This window comes from Panulirus ornatus, chromosome 19 (genome assembly GCF_036320965.1).
Source record: "Panulirus ornatus isolate Po-2019 chromosome 19, ASM3632096v1, whole genome shotgun sequence".
NCBI classification, from domain to species: Eukaryota; Metazoa; Arthropoda; class Malacostraca; order Decapoda; family Palinuridae; genus Panulirus; species Panulirus ornatus.
The window spans coordinates 10867450-10889966 of record NC_092242.1 but is presented as its reverse complement, the minus strand read 5'-3'; the positions used below and the strand labels follow the sequence as shown (position 1 = coordinate 10889966).

Here is a 22517-nt window from a genome sequence, read left to right as displayed (position 1 = left end):
TCAAAGTCAGTCATATGTTTGTGATGCTACCTCACTCATGTGGGAAACAATGAATTTTTTTGTGTGAAATAACTTCATCTATAATTGCCCCAAGACCCCTTCCTTAGAAGAGGATCCTACTCTTGACTAGGGCCTCCTTTCCTGAGGCTCCTGCAGCCTAAGGCTACACCACTACCAGTAACAGGGATATGATGGATTCCATTTAAGAGGGAAATTCTTTAACAATCAATGATACAACCTCACCAAAGGTATTTTTTTCAAATGTAAAGTAACCTTATACAGGTGGAGTCAAGTAGCACAGTGATGAAAGATATACTTGTTCATAATTGCTCCAGAAACTTTCACAAAGAAAGAATCCTAGTGTTACCCAGGATCTCTTTCCAGAGGTTCCTTCAGTCCAAAGCTGTACTGCTTGCAGTAGTAAGGAAACGTTTTCTTGAAGCAAGTTCTTTGATGAGACTGTACTTCCACTGATAAGCTTACCAAAAGTGTAACCTCACAGTGTAATCTTATGCAGTGGAGTGTGGGAACATCTAAAGTGCTGACACACTCACTCAGCTGGTCCCAAAATACATGTCTCTCATGATCTTTCATCTTATGGCCAGATGCATAAGCACTAATAATCACCCATCTCTCATGATTCACCTTCATCTTCACCCACATCCATCTTGAGCTCCTTTCCTTCCACAACTCCTGCTTCAACAGTAGTGCTACCCCTTCCAATGATTCCAAACCATTCTTCCCCTCTGCCCCTTCACTCAGCCAGATTATTCATGTTTCTTTCCTCAGGCATACTACCTATCTTTACTTTCTTCTTATCTAGGTAACATCCACAAATCCCAACCTGACCATTACAAGGAGGATTAACACTCCCCACTTGGCTCCTCCTATTTTTTCTTCTAGAAACTGAAATACAAGAAGGGAATGGAGGGTGTTTCTAGGAATATGGATGTAGAATTGTTTCTGGGAGCACTGAAGAATGTGTGCTCATTATCTCAGATGGCAAAAATGGCTAAGTTTACAGGTATAGTAGTCCCAACTATGTTATTACAGATGTGAGGCATGGGCTGCAAATGAGGATGAGTGAAGGAGGGTGAAGGTTTTGAAAATGAAATCTTTGAGGACAAGATGTGGTGTGAGATGCTTTGATTGACTAAGCAATAAAATAGTAAGAGGGAGATGTGAAGGGAAAAAAAGTGGTTGAGAGAGCTGAAAAGGCTGTGCTGAAATGGTTTAGACATATGGAGAGCATGAGTGAGGAGAGGTTGTCAAAGAGGATATATGTATTAGAAGTGGAGGGACCAAGAAGAACATTGAGACCAAATTGGAAATGGAAGGACAGAATGAAAAAGATTTAGAGTGATCAGGGCCTGAACATGCAGGAGGGTGAAAGGTGTACTCAGGATAGAGTGAATTGACATGCTGTCACTGGGCTGAACCAGGATATGTGAAGCAGCTGTGGAAACTATGAAAAGGTCTGTGGGGCCTGGTTGTGGATAGGGAGCTGCAGTTTCAGTACATTACACTTTTGAGCCAGGAAATGCAGCCTTTCTTTTGTCTGTTTCTGGCACTACCTTACTAATGCAGGAAGTGGTGATCAAGTATGAAAAAAAAATTATAAGAAAAGGCAAGGCTGTATAATTTAGAGTACAGTCTCATAAAAGGACTTCTCACTACAAAGAAATCTACACTTCCCTGCTACTGGAAGTAGCTCAGCTTTGAGATGAAGGAGCCTTGAGAGAGGTCCTGGGTAACACCAGGGCCCTTTTGTAGAAATTGGTCCAGGGGTAATATATATATATATATATATATATATATATATATATATATATATATATATATATATATATATATATATATATATTGAGAGAGAGAGAGAGAGGCTGACAGAAAGAATTATACACACAATATTTTCTAATACAGTACTTACCAAAAATAACATTTGTAATTCTCTGCTAGAATCAGTCTATGACTGATAAGCATTACCTATTCCTCCACATAAAATAACAACCATACAAAAATTAATATCTAGCATAGTTTTACCTCATCTTTTAATGTTCAACAACAGCTTCTATCAAATAACATTGTCAGTACCAAATAAAAGTTCATTCAGGTCCCACAGTTGAAATATGTAAACAATGTTTTAAAATGCATCTATAAAATTGTGGAAAAAACACCACAAAGCATTAAGGAACAGGTGAATTTATTCACTGTTTCTCATTGTTTCAAGACTAGATGAAATCTAGTTCTGAAAAAGGAAGTTCCCAAAGACATGGATGCAAATAAGTCCACAAGTGATGTATTCCATCAGGAACACGTGTCACTGTAGTCCTCCCTCCTCCTACACATCACTTGAGTCAGAAAGCTCTATAAGGCATCACTTTAACTCCAATTTACACATCGAAAGGAGTGGCTTTTTTCAGTGCACATCACTCATAAGTCTATCACCTTATATGCTAAATATGTACAAGAGATCAATCCATCCATGCACTTTGTAGCCAAGGATAGCTGTCAGATGAAGTATGTCTTTTGAATATTTTCACTTCATAGTTAATACTAGGCTTGTGATGAGTGTCAGGATGAAAAGTAATATAAAATATTATTTCACATGTTGACTGAGAGTTTGAGCCAGAATGAGGCAAAGCAGTCTTGCTGAAATGGCACAAACTGGAAATAGGGCAAGAGGCAAGCTGGAGGTTGTGACGACTAAGGGCCTGAACACTTGGTGCAATAAAATCAGCACAAGGCACTCAAGCCATGAAGGTACATCCCCCTTCGTTGTGACTTTGATCTATATTTAATTTTTTCTGTACAAATATGTATAAAATTGCAGATTCACTTCATAAGAAACCATGTAACAGCTTATGTTATTGGGATGCAGCAGATGTTTGTGCCTTCTTACGGTCTGCAGCAGCCTTGTTTACAACAGCCTTGTTTACAACAGTTTTGTTTTTGTTGCTGTTAGACTGTGAGTCTTCAGATGGTTGAGGTGCAACGTAGGGGCGCCAGTTGAGGCACTTGGGATCAATCTCCTTGTAGTCAGCTCGTCGTCGTTTCTGCCGCTCTAAGAACTCCTCCAATAGATCCTGAAGGGAGCCAGAGTCTCAAGGTGAGTGCAGTGTCAGCCAGTCAAATAGCTATATCTTCCATCAATAATTGGTACATCATTTAACTTCAAAAGTAATCACATATTTTTGGTACTTCCAAAATTACACGACAGTTTTTTTAAGCAGGAAAAGTTTATTGTGCATATGTAGAATATAAAATGAATCAAACTAATCAAACAGATATGGATCTACTTATATTTCAATATTCCAGGTATGTATCAATATAATGTGTCTTTTCCCACTCACAGCAGAGTGGCACTTTCTTGTGCTGAGGATGCATGCACCAGCAAATATTGAAAATATGCAGGAGAATTCTACATGCTGCTTTGACTACCACAAAAATGAATCAAGCTCTAATTATTATTACTGAGACAACTAAGAAAATAAGAGTAACAGAAGAAATGGTAAAAGATATAGAAATAGACACAGTAATGTTTTTGAAAACATGTAGGTTACCATCAGTGCACATGTGGCTTAATTCAAGAACCACTAAAGAAGGAAAATAAAGCACTTAACTATTTTTGTATCAATGATTTACCTTTACCCAAACTATCATGAAAGAAGAAGGTAAAAAAGCATCATCAAGGTAAGGCTTTAGGCATTCACCCCTCCTTGAATAAATTCTACACTAAAAATGGTGTATTTTGGTTTACCTGAAGAGAAACCATGAACTGGAAAAATGAAACATTATGATGATTCCTTTTCACTGCTATTGAAGGGTGAAGTGTCCCATGACTTTCTAGATGTCTAAATTTAAAACAAGCTGCCCAAAGGAGGGCTGATTATGTGATCTTTATAAAATCTTTTATCAAAACATAACAGATACACAAATGCTTACCAGTAACTGAAACAGCTATATTCATTTTGATCATATATATGTTTGGCTATTTATGAATTAAATCTAATAACGTTATACTGTAAATTATTAAATTTCTAATAAAACTGTAATGAGGCAAAACTACCATATTGTATCAAAATGTGAATTTGCAATACATACTGTGACTGTAAGAAATCCAGTCCAACACTAGTCTTTGTTATACAATCTACAATCACCAGCCATAAGGCCATAATTTTGATAAAACTCTTTGTAACTATAAATTGAAAAAAAAAAAAAATTGTTTTCCATAATAGCCACTTGGAAATTTTCTGAAATTTAAACTGGTGGTTAAAGTAATGCTTTCCAGGCACTGGTAATCAGAATGGCATTTGATAAGCATATCAAATGCCATTCTGATCAACAGTGCTTGGAGACCGTTTTCTAAATCTTCTTTAACCTTTACACGAACTCACTGCTCCGACACTGATCCAAAATTTCCAGAACTGAGAAAAGAATTAATATCTATCAAAACATTAAATATTCACAAACCTGTCTTTTGAGAAGGATGTGTTTTCCCTTCCAATATTTCATCATTCCCATTGCCTGAAATGTGCTTACAATGTCATATGCATTCACTGCCATCTCTGTACTCATATCTGAAAGAAGAGAAAATCAGTTAAAGTTTTGTAAAATAACAAAGTACAATGGTAACTTGTGAAGAGTATAGCCAATGTTACCCAGTGAACTCTGCCCGCATGATGTTACACCATGACTGAAAAGTCACTTTTATCAAGGCTGTATTGTTGTCAGTTGATGAAGGGAGTACAATCTCGATAAAGAACTTCTTACTCCAAAGGAGTCCATCATTTCCCTGTTACTGGAAGTAGAGCAACCTTGGAGCTGCATGAGCTCCTGGAAAAGGGGTCCAAAGGCAATTATATAAATAAAAAGTATACCCTTTGTATGAAATCTTATCCTTAAAAAAAAACAAACTTCCAATTCAAATCAGATTCATACTACCAATAATGTGTATAAGGAACACTGCAGTAAGTTGTGAATATGCAAAAAACTGCTAACATATAACTATATAACAGAAGACATCTTACTCCTTGAAGAAATTTCTGTCTTTCACACGTCTGTATTTATGCATGCAGTAAATTTTCAGTTACCTGAATGTGCTGGGACTCCTGCAATCATGAACACTAGAATTTCCTTTGTTAATATAGTTTTCCTATCAATTCAGTAATATACTTGCCTTACTCTACCAGTATTCAACTAAAACCCATTTTCCTTACACTGCTAGTATTCAACTAGCCCATTTTTTTTTTTACACTGCTTGCATTTAATAGCCATTCTAAACTAAACAGTAAAACAATAAAAAAATTAACAAATGAAATGTTGCTTAAGTAACCTGTAAACATGAAATCATCCATCATCAAAGCTTTCCTTAAGGCAGATATAACTTCCCAAAATATAGTTTATCTGAAGCAAATTATTCATCAACACAAATGCTAACACACTCATTCTTCTTTTTTTTATGTTCTATGGTGTATATGCACCTTTAATTCCTGAGGATGACTTCAGATTTTGCATGCGATACTCCTGACGGGTTAAATGCTAGATTTATAATCTTTTGTCACCTGAAACCTTAAAGCCTCGCATTTCTTGTTACAAAATTTTCTATATACTGTGCTTCCTAAAGGCAAAATGAATTCTTATACAAGGTGCTCTGAAACAGTAACATTATGGGCCTCCATAATGTAGTAGTTAACATAACTGACCAAGAGCTACACACAGGCACACCTTGTATCGGACCTGCATGAGTTCACATCCTGGGCATGGTAGTTGGCCTGCATTTAATCCTGGTGTTCATCTTTCCCTTGAGGCCGGTTGATATATGGGTACCTGGCTTGGGCTGGGGTATATATGTATGTATGTATGTAGTGCATAGGTGTTACAAGACGTGACCCACTTTACCTTACATCATGAGTAAAAACTCAACTTTGGCATGGGGCTGTATATTTGTCACTCGACAGAACAGAGTACATTTTCATCAAATAATTGCTATTTAAAGAAGACCATCCTGTCACAAATACTAGGTGCAGTATGGTCTTGAAACTACATACGCCCTGACACCAATGAGAAAGAGGTACTGGGGTTATGTAATAATGATTATGGTATGTAGCACATATGATGGCCATGATTAGGGCATTCAGTTTTTCATGATGTCTTAGCTGCATGAATAAAGCAAACTGAACTGCACAAGTCATAATGAACCTAAAACAAATGTATCCATTTCATATGCCACCACCAATGTATCTTTAATATATATATATATATATATATAGGATAGTGATCAGTTATACTACCCAAGCAAGCTAATAGCACATATCTGAACTTGACTTTTAAAGTCCATGGTCACAGTGACCTTACGATGGTTTGACAGTGACTTTATATTATACTTTTGTATCTCAAGTCTCACAAAGCTGTCTCCACAAACAAAGTTATAACTCAAAGTTTTTGCGCATTTGACCCTGTAACCTAATTATGCAACCAGTCAATGCAGAATTTTAAAACAGCAAACAAATGTGTGCATATACCTACTCCTGATGTGCTAATTCCAAAGATAAAAATAGTTCCTCCATATGGCAATTTTGATTTACCTTGTAATTACCCTAGAACCTCTTTCTGGATGTTACCCAGGATCTCTCTCAAGAGGCTTGTGCAGCCCAAGGTTTCACTGCTTCTGGTAATAGGGAAATGTTGATCACTTTGTAGTGAGAAATTCATTGACAACACTGTACTTCCAATGATACAGCCTAGCCAAAATGACTTTTCACTGTCGTGCAACCATAAGCAAGCAGTCTGATAACATCACAATTTTGGTATACGTCTTTAATCAAATTATATCCACTGTAATAGTTTGGCAGTGCTCTTGCTGTTGCATACTGTATGAATTACACGAAATTATACCTATAGTCATGGGGCAACTGCAGTTCATGACTAACATGATATTTCTTTTACTCTTATGGTTTTCATCAACAGAAAGTGAAGTAAAAATTATACACACTGCTAAATGCTATTTACCCTACTCATGACCCAGATTTTACATGGCTACGTTCAGTACAACTTATATGTGCAGCGTATGTTGTTTCAAAACAATTGGCTATTTTCGATTTCACAGAAATTTGGACTTTTTTTCATACCTACTCACACCCTCTCCCTTTCTGCCTCACCTTATCCCAAATGTGTACATCCAATAAAAAACTATCCTTGCATTTTTTGTGTTAGAGAATATGACATAACAGACAAAGGATTTTGTTATATACTCTTTGGGTCCTGCCTCAGCATTTCACATGTCCTGCTTTCCTTATCACTAAAGACTTTTCCTGTCATCTGTCAGCATACAAGCTTCTTTTGCATCTTATTTATTTCTTTATTGCACAAGAAATTACTACAGAGAGCAGCCATCATAGTTATAAAGAATTTCACCTCACTCAAGTTTGCCAACCCTACTGAGATAACAGGAGCCATAGTGTTCATACCCACTGGGACCTCCAGAAAGATAATATATTTGTTGGAACATAATCAAGATATGCAGCACTCTGTCTTTGGATGGTCCATACTATATTCAATTTAAGGTTTATAAATGCAAGTCTACAAATAAGGTAGTTATGGCCCAGCCAAAGAACTAATACAACCAAACTGTGATGCACCTAAGTCATAAGTCCAAGAGTATGATGTCCTATTTGTACTGTGTGGGGACCAAATTCTACACATGTGTGTGTGTGTGTGTGACTACTTTTTCACTATTTGTGCTGCAGGGTGAGAGTTTTACACTCTTGTTGCCCCCATCTCTCACCCTTGTAATGTGCTGTTTTCCCTCTTATGTGTTGACACATAGGCACACCCCACCCTAACTAAGGTACCCATTTATCAACCAGCCCCAAAAGGAGAGGATGAACACCTGAGTTAGACATATGCTGACTGCCATGCCAAGGATTTGAACATTTTTGGGCCCAACCCCATAGGAGCATGTGGGTGACTTAAAAGTCATTAAAGGTAACTGCTACACCATGGAAGACCATAATAAATGCTCTGTGACCATATGTATGTGATTACTTATTAGAAGAGTATGAGGAGGTAGTTTTAAATCACCTATCTCTACTTAATGGAAAATGAGGTTCATACCTGTGGGGGCCCCTTTTCATGTGTTAAGCAATTACTTCTATACTTGAATATTCACATTTTAATCTCTATGTACATCCAAACACAATCCAAAAAAATCCACAAAAGACACCACCACAACAATACCTTCAATTGATGTCACTAAGTCATAATGGAAACCTCAAACACGACTAACACGAAAACCATACCCTGGCTCCCTGGGACTGACCTTTGATAGAGAATTAACATCACCACCACTGTACTCTGACCCTCTGGATTTGACTCTTGATGGAAGCCTCACACAACCTGGGCACTTGGAACTGACTCTTGATGGAAGCTACACACCACCAATACTACCATCACCACCATACCAAGACTCCCTAGAAATGATTGCTGATGGATACCACAAACACCAATAACAAACTTTAACCTCCTGGAAGTGACACTTAAGAGAGATGACACACATATTACTACCATGAGTACTCCTTGCTCCATGGAACCGACTCATGAAGGAAACCAAATTCATAACCAACAACTAGCATAACCCAATTCTTGGAACTGACCTTTGATGGAGACATTCTTCTCACTGTAAGTGGCCAGGTAATTGAGAAGAAGATCCTTCCAGTAGGAGCGGTATGAGATAAGCCCCAAGTCACTAAGGGGCTTCTCTGGGGACCCAATCTTACCCTCATTCTTTGTCAGGAGATAACCTGAAACACAGGATAGGTAACATGTCAAAAACAATGAGAAGGGAAAACGAGAACAATAAAAATGTAACTTTGAGGTGAAATGAGAAAGTAAGAACAAGGACACTGCAAAAAATGCAATAAGCAATGGAAAAATAAAGATAACAAGTTTCTGAGGAAATATAACTTGAAAATATAAGATTAGAAAAAAAAAGTTGAAGACATGAGAGATATGGTGAGTAACATGCAGAGAAAATGGAAATACTAAAAAAGTCACAAAAGAGCCAGATGTTGAGGAAGAAACATTTCCGAGTGGTAAAAAGTTTTAATAACAGATGAAGCAAAGGTTGGTGAAGCAGGAAGGCAGATGAATGAAAAGCAGCAGCAGCTGGAAGATAAAGATTATCTTGAAAGAGAATCAACCTAAGAGGAAAAGAAAAGCATGAACGAAGTATACATCTGAAAAGGGGAAGAAATAAAACAAGAAGGAATTGAGGAACAAGAGAAGAATGGAGAAGAGGAAAGAAGAAAAAGGGGAGGATGATGGGGAAAGAGAAAGGAGATGATTTAGATGTAGAAGAAATAAGAAATATAAATGGGGAAGGAAGAGCTGGGAAAAAAGAATAACATGCGAATACTAATAGAAGCAGAATAAGAAATACAAAGCATCAACTGATCATTAAGTATTTGCAAACTGCTTTTCTTCCCCGCACACTCGCAGTCACTAATTCTGAGTAGTATGTTACTCTTCCCAACAACCTTTTCATCACCAATCATGCATCTCTGCTCCACACGTTCATGATCACAAGTCTTGGCGACCCGCGACCTTAAACCTTTTCTCCTGTAACTCGTTTTTTTTTTCTTTACCACTTTGGTATAACAACCAATCAAAATGCAGGAGGAAAGTGACGTCACTACTATTACAATTTACTTTATGTAAGGTTTACATGAAAAACGTCCGATGTAAGTATACTCCTGTTCCTATGTAAAGTATACTTATGTTCCTTCAGGACGTTTGTAATGCCATTACGACGAATGACGCCAAAGCAGTTAGACAAAAGACATACTGCTTTGCCCTCTTTCCTTACACAACGTTCTTGTCACCACAACTGCAATACATTTTCCTACGGGAGAAAAGAATATATGTTCATTCCTATGTCAACATGTTTTTGGTGCATTCTAAATCCCCCTTATACCAACAGGATCTTTTTATTATCTGTAGTTATCATCCTATACTACCTCCTCTTATGCACCACAAGAAGCTATAAGATACAAATTACAACACAAGAATACAAAGATGAAGACCATAGGTTCCTTTTGACGAAACCTTTTTTTTTTTTTTTTTCTTTGGTAGACTATCATGGTTATACAGAAGAAAATGCTCGGTGTGATACCGTGCTGTATAAGGTACTGTTGGTGGAGCAGTGGGTAGTAAGTACTTCCTTAATTCTCCCACTTCGTAACCTCATATGACCTCATGAAACAAGAGTGTGTGCAGGCATCGGCAATCCCCCAGCCTCTCATCTCTTGAATATGTTGTTTACGCTTCCAACGGACGGGATACGAGGCTCGTCACGCTGTAGTAGAAATGACGAATAAGACTCTGATCTCATTAGCCACGATACCATGTGAGATTCGTACCCTACTACCTGAAATGAGTTATACTACCCAGAACGCACGAGCATTCCGGACTCCCATTAACATTACCGAGAACTGAGATCACACGACGGAGGAACAACACGATACTTGGATCGGACAGTCCAAACGAGGTAAGACTGATGCCACAATGATTATAATGATACAATGTCCATCACAATGGCTTTATATGACGGGATGAGGTTCATAGGGTTTCCCTCTGCCAATATCATCATATATAACGTTTCTAACTAGTTTTCCTTAGAGAAGAGGTTCGTTAATTTATTCTTTATTACAAACTGATTCAGTTATAATCATAAAATCACAAGCAGAAGTATTTTGACCTCTCTTGTTATATTTCCCTCCATCCATGAAGTCAATGATTTCAAGTAATCAATCAATACGAGCATAATCAATCCGGTCGCTAACAACAGAGCAACCATCGAAAAACAATTTTGTGTGTGTGTGTGTGTGTGTGTGTGTGTGTGTGTGCTGGATGTGAAACAAGAAGTGTCGGAGCCACCACGACGCTCTACTCAATGGCCCAGCGGTTCTTGGACAATGTCTCTACATGACTGCTCCGTCACACCTCGTAAAAAAAGAGGAAAAGTACGTAACGCACGACTAACTAATGACCTTTTGTTATATAACCATCCGGCAGTTACGTAATACAACGAATAACCCCCCTCTTACCCCTCCCTTCTACCCTACCTCTCCCAAGCACTGACACGTTGTTACGTAAAGAAGGGAAGCGAGTTCGTTCACATCCCGTATGATACTGCCGTAGCAACCTGTGCAAAGGCAGGCAGCCCCTCCCCTGCCTCCCTCTCTCCCTACCTACCTGGCCTCGGGGTTACGCAATAGCTCAACAACTCTTAACCAATCGCTGCCCTACACACACACACACATACAGCCTTCTGTTAAAACAAAGACAAACACAGATACGTGCATTGTACCAACAACTAAAAACAAGCTGGTAAAACTTCATTTAACTTGTAATACAGTCATTATACATTTTTCTGTACTGATCTCTTTCATAATATTTACCACAGCATTCGAATGATTGATGCACTGGCCAAAGTTGCGACCCGATGGGCTCTCTTAAGGAGGCCAGAGACACGAGAGATCCGTGGCTGCCAGGCTGAGGAAAGGTCAAGTATGATGGGCGAGGCTATCTGTATCACTATGGCAACCATGTTCCCGGCACGTGCCCGCCAACCAGGCCCTCCTCACTCTGGTGGCGGACAGACTGAAGTTTTGTGGCTTCCAATCTATCAATAAATCTATCAATCTATCATCATGACTCCATTCCCTATTCCATGGGGGTGGGTTGGATATATTGACTTCTTTTTTTTACATTTTTCTTTCCATTCGTTGGAATGTAATGATACGCTAAGTGGTCAGCTGTATTACCACTAGGTATGGTCAAGTATGGTCAACCTTGACATTCCCTCTGCCCTCCCTAACACCCCCGGGGTGCCAAGGAACACACTCATATCAACAGCGAAGGGTGCAGTCCCGACTGTCGTTCTCTCCCCACCCGCGCAGGTGAGAAGAAAAGCTTAAAGACTCTTGGTTTATACGAGACACACCAAGTAGGAAAACACCGAGTACATAAAAAGGCTACGACCAAGACACGTATTGGGTACGAATACTTCCTACCTCTTCCACAATAATGGCATCTTCATTAACTAATATTGAAAAAAAAAAAAAACCTAAAGAGATCTGGAAATCTACGAAAGATTTAGAAATTAGTGGAAATAAAAAGGATGGCATTCCGTATGTGAGAGAGGCGCCATGTGAAAACTAGGATTCGTCGTAGACGATAATTCATCCGCAGGGGATAATATCCAGTTCTCTGAGCAGCATAATAATACACAAAACGATTCACAATACTTCTCACACATTCTACTTCCTACTTTCTATTCTTTTTTTGCCCAACAAAGAAGCAAAGCATGAAGCAACAATAGGATCCTGAGGCACAATGCCAGAGATTCCTTACCTCCGCCCACCAACCCACTGAGGCGGCATCTCCTTACACCACCTTCCGCCCACTAACTCCTCCCCCTCCCCCACCAACACCACTAAGCAACCACTCCCTTCGTCACCCCCACGCTCCCGCCCGCCCCCCTCCCTAGGGCCTCTCCCACGTTAAGGAGAGTACCGCATGACCTCAGCTCGCGACCTTGGCAGGGTTATCACGCCTGTAACGGCCATTTTCCCCCGTTGGTACCAATTTCCCCCCGCCCCCCCCCTCCACCGAAATTAAAGCTAGTATCGAAGTCAGGGATCATCATTCACCATCAAACTATAAAACCCTGTCGATATACCAAGGTAAAGCCAGTGGCTGCATGCGAGATGGTTTGCACCGTTGATACTACTACCAACCCTGCCAAGGATGTGAGAGAATTCGCCCCCGGGACTCGTCCTCCCACAACCTTCCCATATTATTATGATGTCCATATTCCGTACAACGAGCGTTTGTTTATGTTTCACTGCAATAAACCTGGATGCCAAGACAACATATCAGTAGGAGTAAGAACGGCCGGAGAGCTTTCAGAGGAACAGGGAGCTAGGTAGGAACCGGTTCTTCTGGAGGATTCGCTCGGCCTTGCAAAGGGATCCAGTCGTTGTGACGCAATGCTGCGGGTGTCACTCACCTCCATCCCTCCTCCTCCTCCTCCTCCTCCTCCCTCCGCTTGCTCACCAGCCAGCTTGCATGCCTGCCGTGTGCATGTGTGTACAAGACACACCTACAAACACGCATGCATAACTATATGGCTTAAGCACCCTAATCCAATTCAAAACATGTCTAATCGCAATACACAAACGTAAATACACATGCAGACAAAAAATAAAATGAAAAAATGCAAAAAATATTACGACGCAATTATATATAAACTAAAAACAATAAAAAAGCGAAAAAAAACTGGACTAATGTACAGGAGTCTTTATATAAGAGTCTGTAAAGGTAGGCCACGGATGAGGTGCATGAAGCCGGCCACCACCACCACACTGTGCTAACCTACGACTGCACACAACAAAATTTTTCTTTGTGGTAGGAATAGAGAAAGAGGTCCAACGTGCGAGTAACCTATTGCCTACAATGGGACTTTGGGACTCTGCTTTGTGATACGGGTACAGTGCCTACCTCGCTACGAGTACCAAACACCAGAGAGAGCGAGAGAGAGAGAGAGAGAGAGAGAGAGAGAGAGAGAGAGAGAGAGAGAGAGAGAGAGGGAGAGTCCTCCCTACGATCATATTCCGCCCTGTAGCTGTGAGGTAATATACTTACTGAAGTCGATGAGCAGTCTACCGAAGCCCTGACGCTGGTAAGGGGGTAGGGTCATGATACACGACACGTTGTAGTTCAGGAAGCTGTTCTTCTCCTGCAACACAAACATCACAACACCTTAACGTTAATACATGCAATTTTGAAACCCCTCCCCTGAGAGCCGGGAGAGCATATACTACTCAAATAAAAACTTGCCTTACAACTCTTATGGGGCAGAAAAACCCCGTGGTCTTTAAGTTATCCATTTTACAGCCAAAATCAAACTTGAAAAATCGGGAAAGAACTGAAAAAGTAAACATACATGACATGAAATTAATCCATAAACCTAAATCAGTCCGAGTCAGAAATACATAATAAAAAGTACGCGAGTAAAATGATTTTATGAGCTGAGCGGTACCGTTTCTTATAATTCAACCTGTGTAGCTCACAAACTCACCGGAGTTACAATGGCTCATCTCACCAATATTCTTTAGAGGGATAATTTCAAGGATGCAATACTTCAAGCTTTTCCATGCATCTTCAACAATTCTTAACGACTACCTTCAATCTTCCTTCCGTTTTAACTCGTAAAGATCCTTACATGTCCTTGCGGTACTCCACAATTCACTAAAAAAGATCTTCCAAGCACCATAGACCCGCAGAAGCATCATCACACGCCCACTCAAGCACTGAAGAGGCCCCTCAAATGGTCATTCATCCGCCCATTTAATCTCGGCGCGCCGCCTCACCCACCAGTGTCGTGACGCCACTATACACAAAGCATTCCCACAGCCTTCTAAATTCCCATAGATTTTAGTCCTTTAATTCAGTCATACTGTTTAGCCACTGGGGTTTCATAATCCTAAGCTAAATTATCCTTGTAAACGATGTTATCAACCCGGTATTTAAAACCGGTTCGCCAGTATTTACACTTCGTAACTCAGAATTCAGACGTAGTAGCAGATATGTATTCCTTCAACCCAGTGTATAGACAGAAAATGGTAACATACGTAAACCAAAACCTGACAACTGGTATCTAAAATGTGGCATTTAATCCCGTATGCACCCCATTTGTAAACCTGATAATGTAGTAGGCACGCATGGTAACCCGGTATGTAGAGTTAAGGAACCAAGTACATGTCGAAACCACTATACATGAAAGGATCAAGGTTTAGCATAGCTCGTATCACTTTGGTTACGTTTATAAAAAATACAGACACACAAACCGGACAGAAATTATCTACGAATTATCACGCGCGCTAAACGGCTGTTTCTTTATTCGCTGGGAATAGAGAATTCCAGTAGAAGCCACCGTTGGATTCTTTACTTTTATTGAAACCTTACAAGAAGGGTAGCACGGAACGTTCTTACTTTTGATAAAACTTTACCAATCCACAAACAGACGCACATATTTCTTCTTCATCTACAAATCAATAATTACTCCGGGTAAAGACGTAAACTGCCACCACAAAGGGACACATACCGTGGCGGTACATGGCACACACACTCTGAGCAATCAATTACTTGCATAAGTGAACCACTTGAAATGACGGCTCACAAGGTACAATGCTCTGAAGTTTTGTTGTACACAAGAGATTCTTCGTACCAGAAGAAACATAAAACCCACTTCATTCTGTAAATACGACTATTCTAACTAGGAAGTGACATTTCTGTTTTCAAAAACAAACGTATCACACACGACCGTAACAATAAAACTTCACTTTTGAAAGGTTACAAAATTATTGGTATATAATATATATATATATATATATATATATATATATATATATATATATATATATATATATATATATATATAATATATGAAATGGAGTGAATTGGAGTCGTGTGGTATACAGGGGTTGACGTGCTGTCAGTGGATTGAAGCAGGGCATGTGAAGCGTCTGGGGTAAACCATGGAAAGCTGTGTAGGTATGTATATTTGCGTGTGTGGACGTGTGTATGTACATGTGTATGGGGGGGGGGGGGGGGTTGGGCCATTTCTTTCGTCTGTTTCCTTGCGCTACCTCGCAAACGCGGGAGACAGCGACAAAGTATAAAAAAAAAAAAAAAAAAAAAATATATAATATATATATATATATATATATATATATATATATATATATATATATATATAATATATATATATATATATATATATATATATATATATATATATATATATATATATATATATATATATATAATGCTCTGCCCATCTTCCATATTCTCAAGTTTTTTGACAGTATGTTCACAAACTGTACAAGATTTATTGCGTTGCTTATAGAGGTGTGGGAGTCCTCATATAGTCTTGCTTTTAACTGGTTCTATATACCGCTCAGCCAAATTTACCAGTCATCATATAACTCGCTGGGCGGGTTGCACCCGCTGTGATTACAATTACTTCTATGTGTGTGTTGGAGTACCAGTTGAGTTGTAACCCGATGGTTTATATCATAGGATTTACCAAGGTGAACAATCAATTTCCTGACGAGATAGATCAACACAAATACCAACCCGTCGTCATAGCCTCGCCACCACAGCAGCTGCTGCTGCTGCTGGCCTGGAAACGCATCGTACCGAGTAACCCAAGCGTCACTGGGGCCCATCGATAGGTTAGGAGGAAGTTACTGACCTCTTTCTGCACTCACTTTATCATACTCTTACTTTTTTTTATCTCTTTTATCCTATGCTAACCTAACAACCTCAACTGCGAACATACTTAAAAGAGTTACAAAAATGACAGACAACCACGTGGGTTTACAATTGGAAACACCCAACACAAAAACACAAAACACCCTAGACCCAAACACACATTAACATCTTAAACCCTAACTAAACACATGTCGCTCGAAAAACCATCATAGATCCAACACTCGTCAACAACAAACAACGCAGAAACAAACATGTGACACTACACGAGCATACTCAACTCAGACAAAGGTTAGCTACTTCGATAATAAGATACAAAAACGTACTTCGCGACACCCACATCCTTCCTCCACTTGCATGTGCTGCTATTAATATCACCTTCCACCCACATAAAGATATTAAAGCAATAAAAAAAACCCCGAAAATGTGCAGATTACGTTAGAGAGATAGAGCTGGGGGAAATACAACAGGCCATCCCAGGATTACGTTATAATCACATACCACTAATCCCCTGTCTTACGCCTCGCAATTGTAACCACTGTATACCATTAACAACCTGTTGGGTCTTAGGTGATGGGAAGAGAATGCTCGAAACACAAAGTTGCCTAAGTCACGCTCCTTCATTTGGCCATGGTTTTTATTAGTCTCTTTCTCCATCGAATGGTAGACCTCAGCATCACTGACGACGTATAACCCCGCGGTGGGCAATGGGAGGCTGACGGAACGAAAAGGGCGTTTCAACGCCTGGGCCGGACCGGAACACCCGATCATCCGCTGAAGGGACCACGTGGCCTGTATGAAGAGTGAGAGCGCGCGCACCCACACACTCACGCACGCGCATTACACGTGCACCGCCTAGTTACAAAGGTTTACTATAATTTGCTTTTTTTTTTTTCTAATAAAGAAAGACACGCTTGATTTAACAGTTCGGCGCTTGTGTAACTTCTTCATGCAACGCTTCAACTTTTTCTTATGAGGCAATAAACCAACTTCAGATCATAAATATATATATATATATATATATATATATATATATATATATATATATATATATATATATTATACTATTCGCCATTTCCCGCATTAGTGAGGTAGCGTTAAGAACAGAGGACTGGGCCTTTGAGGGAATATCCTCACATGGCCCCCTTCTCTTTGGAAAATTAAAAAAAAAAAAAAATAGAGGGGAGGATTTCCAGCCCCCCCGCTCCCTTCCCTTTTAGTCGCCTTCTACGACAAGCAGGGAATACGTGGGAAGTATTCTTTCTCCCCTATCCCCAGGGATATATATATATATATATATATATATATATATATATATATATATATATATATATATATATATATATGAAGTAAAAGAACACACTTGCGGAAAAGTATAAGGGTTAAAACCACACTTCGCGGAAACGTTGATTTATCTTCAAGTCCAATAAAGTTTCGGCTTTTCACAAGCCGAGACTGTATTGGATTCGAGAATAAATCACGTCTCCGTGAATTGTGGTATTACACTTCATGTGTAAGACCCCCGAGGAGCAGCTGTACGAGGATGCTGCAACTCTAAAGGCTGCTCCTCACAAGGGAGCAGGAAAAAAAAAAAAGACATACTACTTTGGAGCGAGGAAGGTTCTTGAGCGTGTGTGTGTGTATTCACTTTCGTCTACTGATGATGATACAGCCTCGCCCAAGCTGACTTCTCACTCGAGATACAACATTTTGCAAGAGTATATATATATATATATATATATATATATATATATATATATATATATATATATACCAGCGACTAAGCAAGCTCACCCACACACACACACACAACGAGCGTATGTACAAGCTTACCTAGCCATCAAATATGTAAATCGGTTAAATCATCTAACAGCCGGAGAATATGTAGCAGTGAACAAACAAAGCTAACAGGTGACAAATATACAGCTGTGAGAAGAAACATGTTTAGCCAACTAATATATATAGCAGTTTACAAACAAGCTAACAGCCGAGAAATATAGAGCAATGAAAAAACAAGCGAACCGCCCACAAATATATATATATATATCATTCAACTACAAAAGTCAGCGCATGTCCGTCCACAAGCAACTTTCAAGCCATCAGCAATGGAAAACAGGATTTATCAAAACATTCACATTGCCTCATTTTGTAGTAACCGATCAGTGAAAACTAATAGAACTAGAACATTACTTCTGACCCCTCAGGCAGCGAAAGCACCGGTAAAAAAAAAGTGAATGTAATAATATAAATGAAACGGCAATTCACTCTATTAAATCATATATACGGACAGCTACAAATGTCAGCCATACCAGGCGCACGCTTGAGGCTGCCATAAGGAGCTAGAGAAGTGGGCCGCGGCTCGCTAGCGAGCTAGAGGCCCGGAAAAGGGGGTTCCGTGGAAGCTCCCCGCCGTGGCCTCAGCCGTCGAGCCAAATGGGCGAGGTCGAGCAGCCCGGCGACAACCTTGGGTTTCCCGCGTTTTTCCCTTATTACCGTAACTTGGCAGGAAAAGTGGAGGTGAGCGATGACGTATCTTGCCCATGGTTTTGTCGTGGATATGTATGAGTGAGCATTTATGCACTTCTGTTTATTTGTATATATGTATGTACAAGATACAGAAAGATTAGAGGGAAGGGGGTGATGGGTGATGGGGACAGATGGACGGGGGGGAAGGGGAAGGCGTCAGTCTACGCAGCTTCACCCTGCAGCAGCAGCAGCTGGCGTGCACGTGGCATGTGACCTCGGCTCCAACCACGTGTTCCTGCATCACATTTCCCGCTGATGCTGGCTGGCTCATGATGAAGGTGATGATGACGACGATCTTGCGTCATCATCTTCATTATCCTTCCTCCCAGATGGACGGACAGGCGAGACAAGCTGCCCAATCAGCAAGACAGAAATACTGATGGCTAACCAATCACCCAGCCCATCTAACAACTTCGATACAGCCTTGGCCCCACTATGGACGGACCCTTCCATCACTCCCAAACCCTAAGGCCTAAGCACAAGGAATTAAGTCCAATGACGCTCCACAATACAAGATGGACACCATACCTAAATGCATGGACACCATACGTATCACTGTGCATTATCGACACCACACTATGATGAATTGACACCATATTTTGATGAACAGTGGACACCATATCACGGTATATCATGGACAACACACCAGGATACATGGACACCATACCATGATTCATGGATACCATATCGTGATACACAGATACCACACCATGCTTCATTACGGACACCACAAAATCATACTCTAAACTCCATATTATGATACACGATGGACACTACTACAATACATGGGCGCCATACCAAAATACATGATGGACATTATACCATGATACATGATAGTTACCATCCCATGCTCTATAAAACCATACCAAGACCCATGATGGATATCATATCATAAAGCAAGGAAAGTATACATGATGTTGACACCATCCCAAAATCTATGGACACCATATCACAATTTCTGAGATGGGAGAAACAAAAAGAATTTGTACGAAAGTCAAGACATGAGGGACGACTTAGTTATATTCACGTTCAATATCGAGTTACACAGTCAGGGGTTGCTCCTATTGATCTAGCTTTTAAGAAATATTGGTGGATAGTCTATTCGAACTCCATAATGGGACAAGTATCTGTGCAAAAGAAATGCATAGTAGTAATAACAATTCATAATCTCCCAGAGATTTTTAACGAGCCAACTCATAATCCTCCTAAGAATCTTTAAGAGACCAAAAGCAATATACAATGATAGCAATGAGAAATCATGATGGTACATAAAGCAGTGCAATATGCAAGCCTCAGAAACAGTAAAGTACTTAAAAAACCCAGGATTTCAATTATAAAGAGAGACTGAGTGAATTTAGATTCTCAAGGGGATGCAGTCATGGATACACAAAGTCTTAAGAGTACATACAAGAAAATATCCTATATCAGTATGTCAAAGAACTCATTAGAATCAGTGGGACTTATTGTACAGTCATACAGGATTTTATTTCTACACATATTAGAAGCATATGACAACACACTGGTTTCATAGTATAATGTAAGAGAAATCAATAAATGATACAGTATGAATATAAATGAATGTGAATGGGATAAAAAAAAAAGAGGACAGCAACATACTGAAGAGTAATCAATGAAAGGATCTGAAACACAAACTAGAGTGAGATCTCTAAGGGCAATAATTAACAACATGAATGTATACTAGGAGAAAATTAAATAATGTCTGATGGGCTAGTACTAAACAAAGAGAAAGACAGCACAATATGGTAGATACAAAGAGACAAAAACAGCGAAAATTACACTACCATCCAACACATATAAGGTCCTTCAAATTATTCTTTACATTTTCACTCACCCTCTTCTTTGCCTGTTACCACTTCTCCATCTGCTCCCCTTACTGATGGCCCCATTGGTCTCTTGTACTCCTCCTAATACTCAATTCCTTCCAAAACGATTTTTATTTCCCCTTTGGTTTGGCAATAATCTCTCACCCTAATGCTCGCTTTCCCTCTTTTTCATCCCTTGCACCATCTTCTCATCCCCCGGCTGCTTTTTTTTCTACTATCCACCTACCAATCAACTGTACTCCTACCCTGCAAGTAATTCCCATACACCTTTTCATTTTCCTTCACTAGCAACTTAATTTCCTCATCCCATCACTCATGACTCTTTCTTAAGCTCCAACATGCCACCTTCCACATGCCAAGCATTTCCCCAGCACATGTATGCAATGCTACCCCATAAACCTTTGATTCTTCATGCACTCCACTAAAGTATATATATTGTGATTAATAGATGGAATCATTCTTCACAATACAGGAGTCAAACATTTACATACCTTACTGAAGTAACCAATTATATGGCAACCTTCACCATCGGCTTGTGTCATGATGTAGAAGAGAAATGGCTCAACATCATAGTACAGAGTTTTATGGTCAAGAAAAAGCATAGCCAGCAGGCACAGATTCTGACAATAGATCTTGTATTTTTTGCCATCAACCTCCCATACTGACAACTTGTCTTTTCTGTAAAGAAGAGAGAAAATAAATATGAGAAATCTGAGCAAGTAAGATGGCTTAACTTTCTGAACCTATGATAGGAACAATCTGAATGTAGAAAGTCTCTGAAGTCTTACCCATACAACACATTAGACAGCACAGTTAAAGAGGAAACTCAACCAGCTTCAAGTGGAGTTACTTTTTGCTTGCTTCTTAAACGTTTGAACACATTTACTAAATCTGTGACTAGATGACAGCAGTTACACTTCAAGCCACTTTGCCACAACATGAGTCAAACCTTGTCTATAATGGAGAGAATACTTAGGGTTGAAAGGGATCATAGTGAGTATTTTCAGTATGCCAAGTCTAGGCTCTGAGAAGTCTCTCAAACTAAAACTGAAGTTTCAGCCAGATAAGTAAAGATGTATCAGTTAAATGGGTGTTGGTTACCCATTCACCTCAAGCATTACTTCATGGTCCATTAGCTATCAAAAGGTCATTAAAGAGATCATGAACATTATATTCTGAAACCATATACTGGCTAGTAGAGCAAATAATATCTCCTTTCCTCACACATTAAAGTTGTGGAATATTCTTCCTTCTTTCATCTCTCCTCTTCTCATAAACCTCCCATCTTAAAAAATCTGGTCTATAAACACCTGAGGAGCTCAAACAAATTTTTTCAATCTTTTTCTCAAGCTCTTCATATTTTTTTCTTACCCAAAATGGCCACAATTGGGGTACTTTTTGGCCTTGTCATGTACGTAGGCTACTATAAAAGAAAGAACAGTAATGTAAAAAATGCCTGGGAACATAAAAAATGAGGAGCTTGATCCCCATGTCCTACAAAATGAATGCTAAAGTCTAATCTGGTTTGAAAGTAAATAAAGCATTCACCTACACACAACTAAAAAAAAATCTTTGAAAATGTGCAGTAATCTCTGGCTTTCTAATTACTGACATTGTGTCAGTCTCAAAGCTTATATCCACTAAACATGGATAAAGGACATCTAAAATTCATGTGCTTAGTTACCCCTTAAACTTTTATCAACAAACATGTATAATTTACTGCTAATCTAGTCAACTGATGACTTCAAATTTCTTGCCATAATTTGATCTTAGCGCAGTTTAGCTTCACTGTGGGTGAGTGTGTATATG

General features: G+C 39.4%; 2 protein-coding genes across 11 annotated transcripts in view; one reads left to right on the top strand and one right to left on the bottom strand.

Moving 5' to 3' along the window:
- The window catches only part of LOC139755392 (uncharacterized), a 338128-nt gene extending 334501 nt beyond the window's left edge, over positions 1 to 3627 (top strand). For all 4 annotated transcript variants that reach the window (XR_011714088.1, XR_011714089.1, XR_011714090.1 and 1 more), the window contains 3 exons: positions 2623 to 2763; positions 2966 to 3109; positions 3356 to 3627. The gene's annotated coding sequence lies outside the window, so the exon portion shown is untranslated. The remainder of the gene's footprint in view (positions 1 to 2622; positions 2764 to 2965; positions 3110 to 3355) is intronic.
- The window catches only part of chm (lysine acetyltransferase chameau), a 104743-nt gene continuing 83243 nt past the window's right edge, over positions 1018 to 22517 (bottom strand). For all 7 annotated transcript variants that reach the window (XM_071673638.1, XM_071673642.1, XM_071673637.1 and 4 more), the window contains 5 exons: positions 21200 to 21386; positions 13708 to 13801; positions 8655 to 8801; positions 4474 to 4580; positions 1018 to 3086 (listed from right to left, as the gene is read on the bottom strand). In XM_071673638.1, coding sequence (XP_071529739.1) covers positions 2868 to 3086; positions 4474 to 4580; positions 8655 to 8801; positions 13708 to 13801; positions 21200 to 21386 — 754 coding nt within the window. In that variant the 3' untranslated portion in view covers positions 1018 to 2867. The remainder of the gene's footprint in view (positions 3087 to 4473; positions 4581 to 8654; positions 8802 to 13707; positions 13802 to 21199; positions 21387 to 22517) is intronic.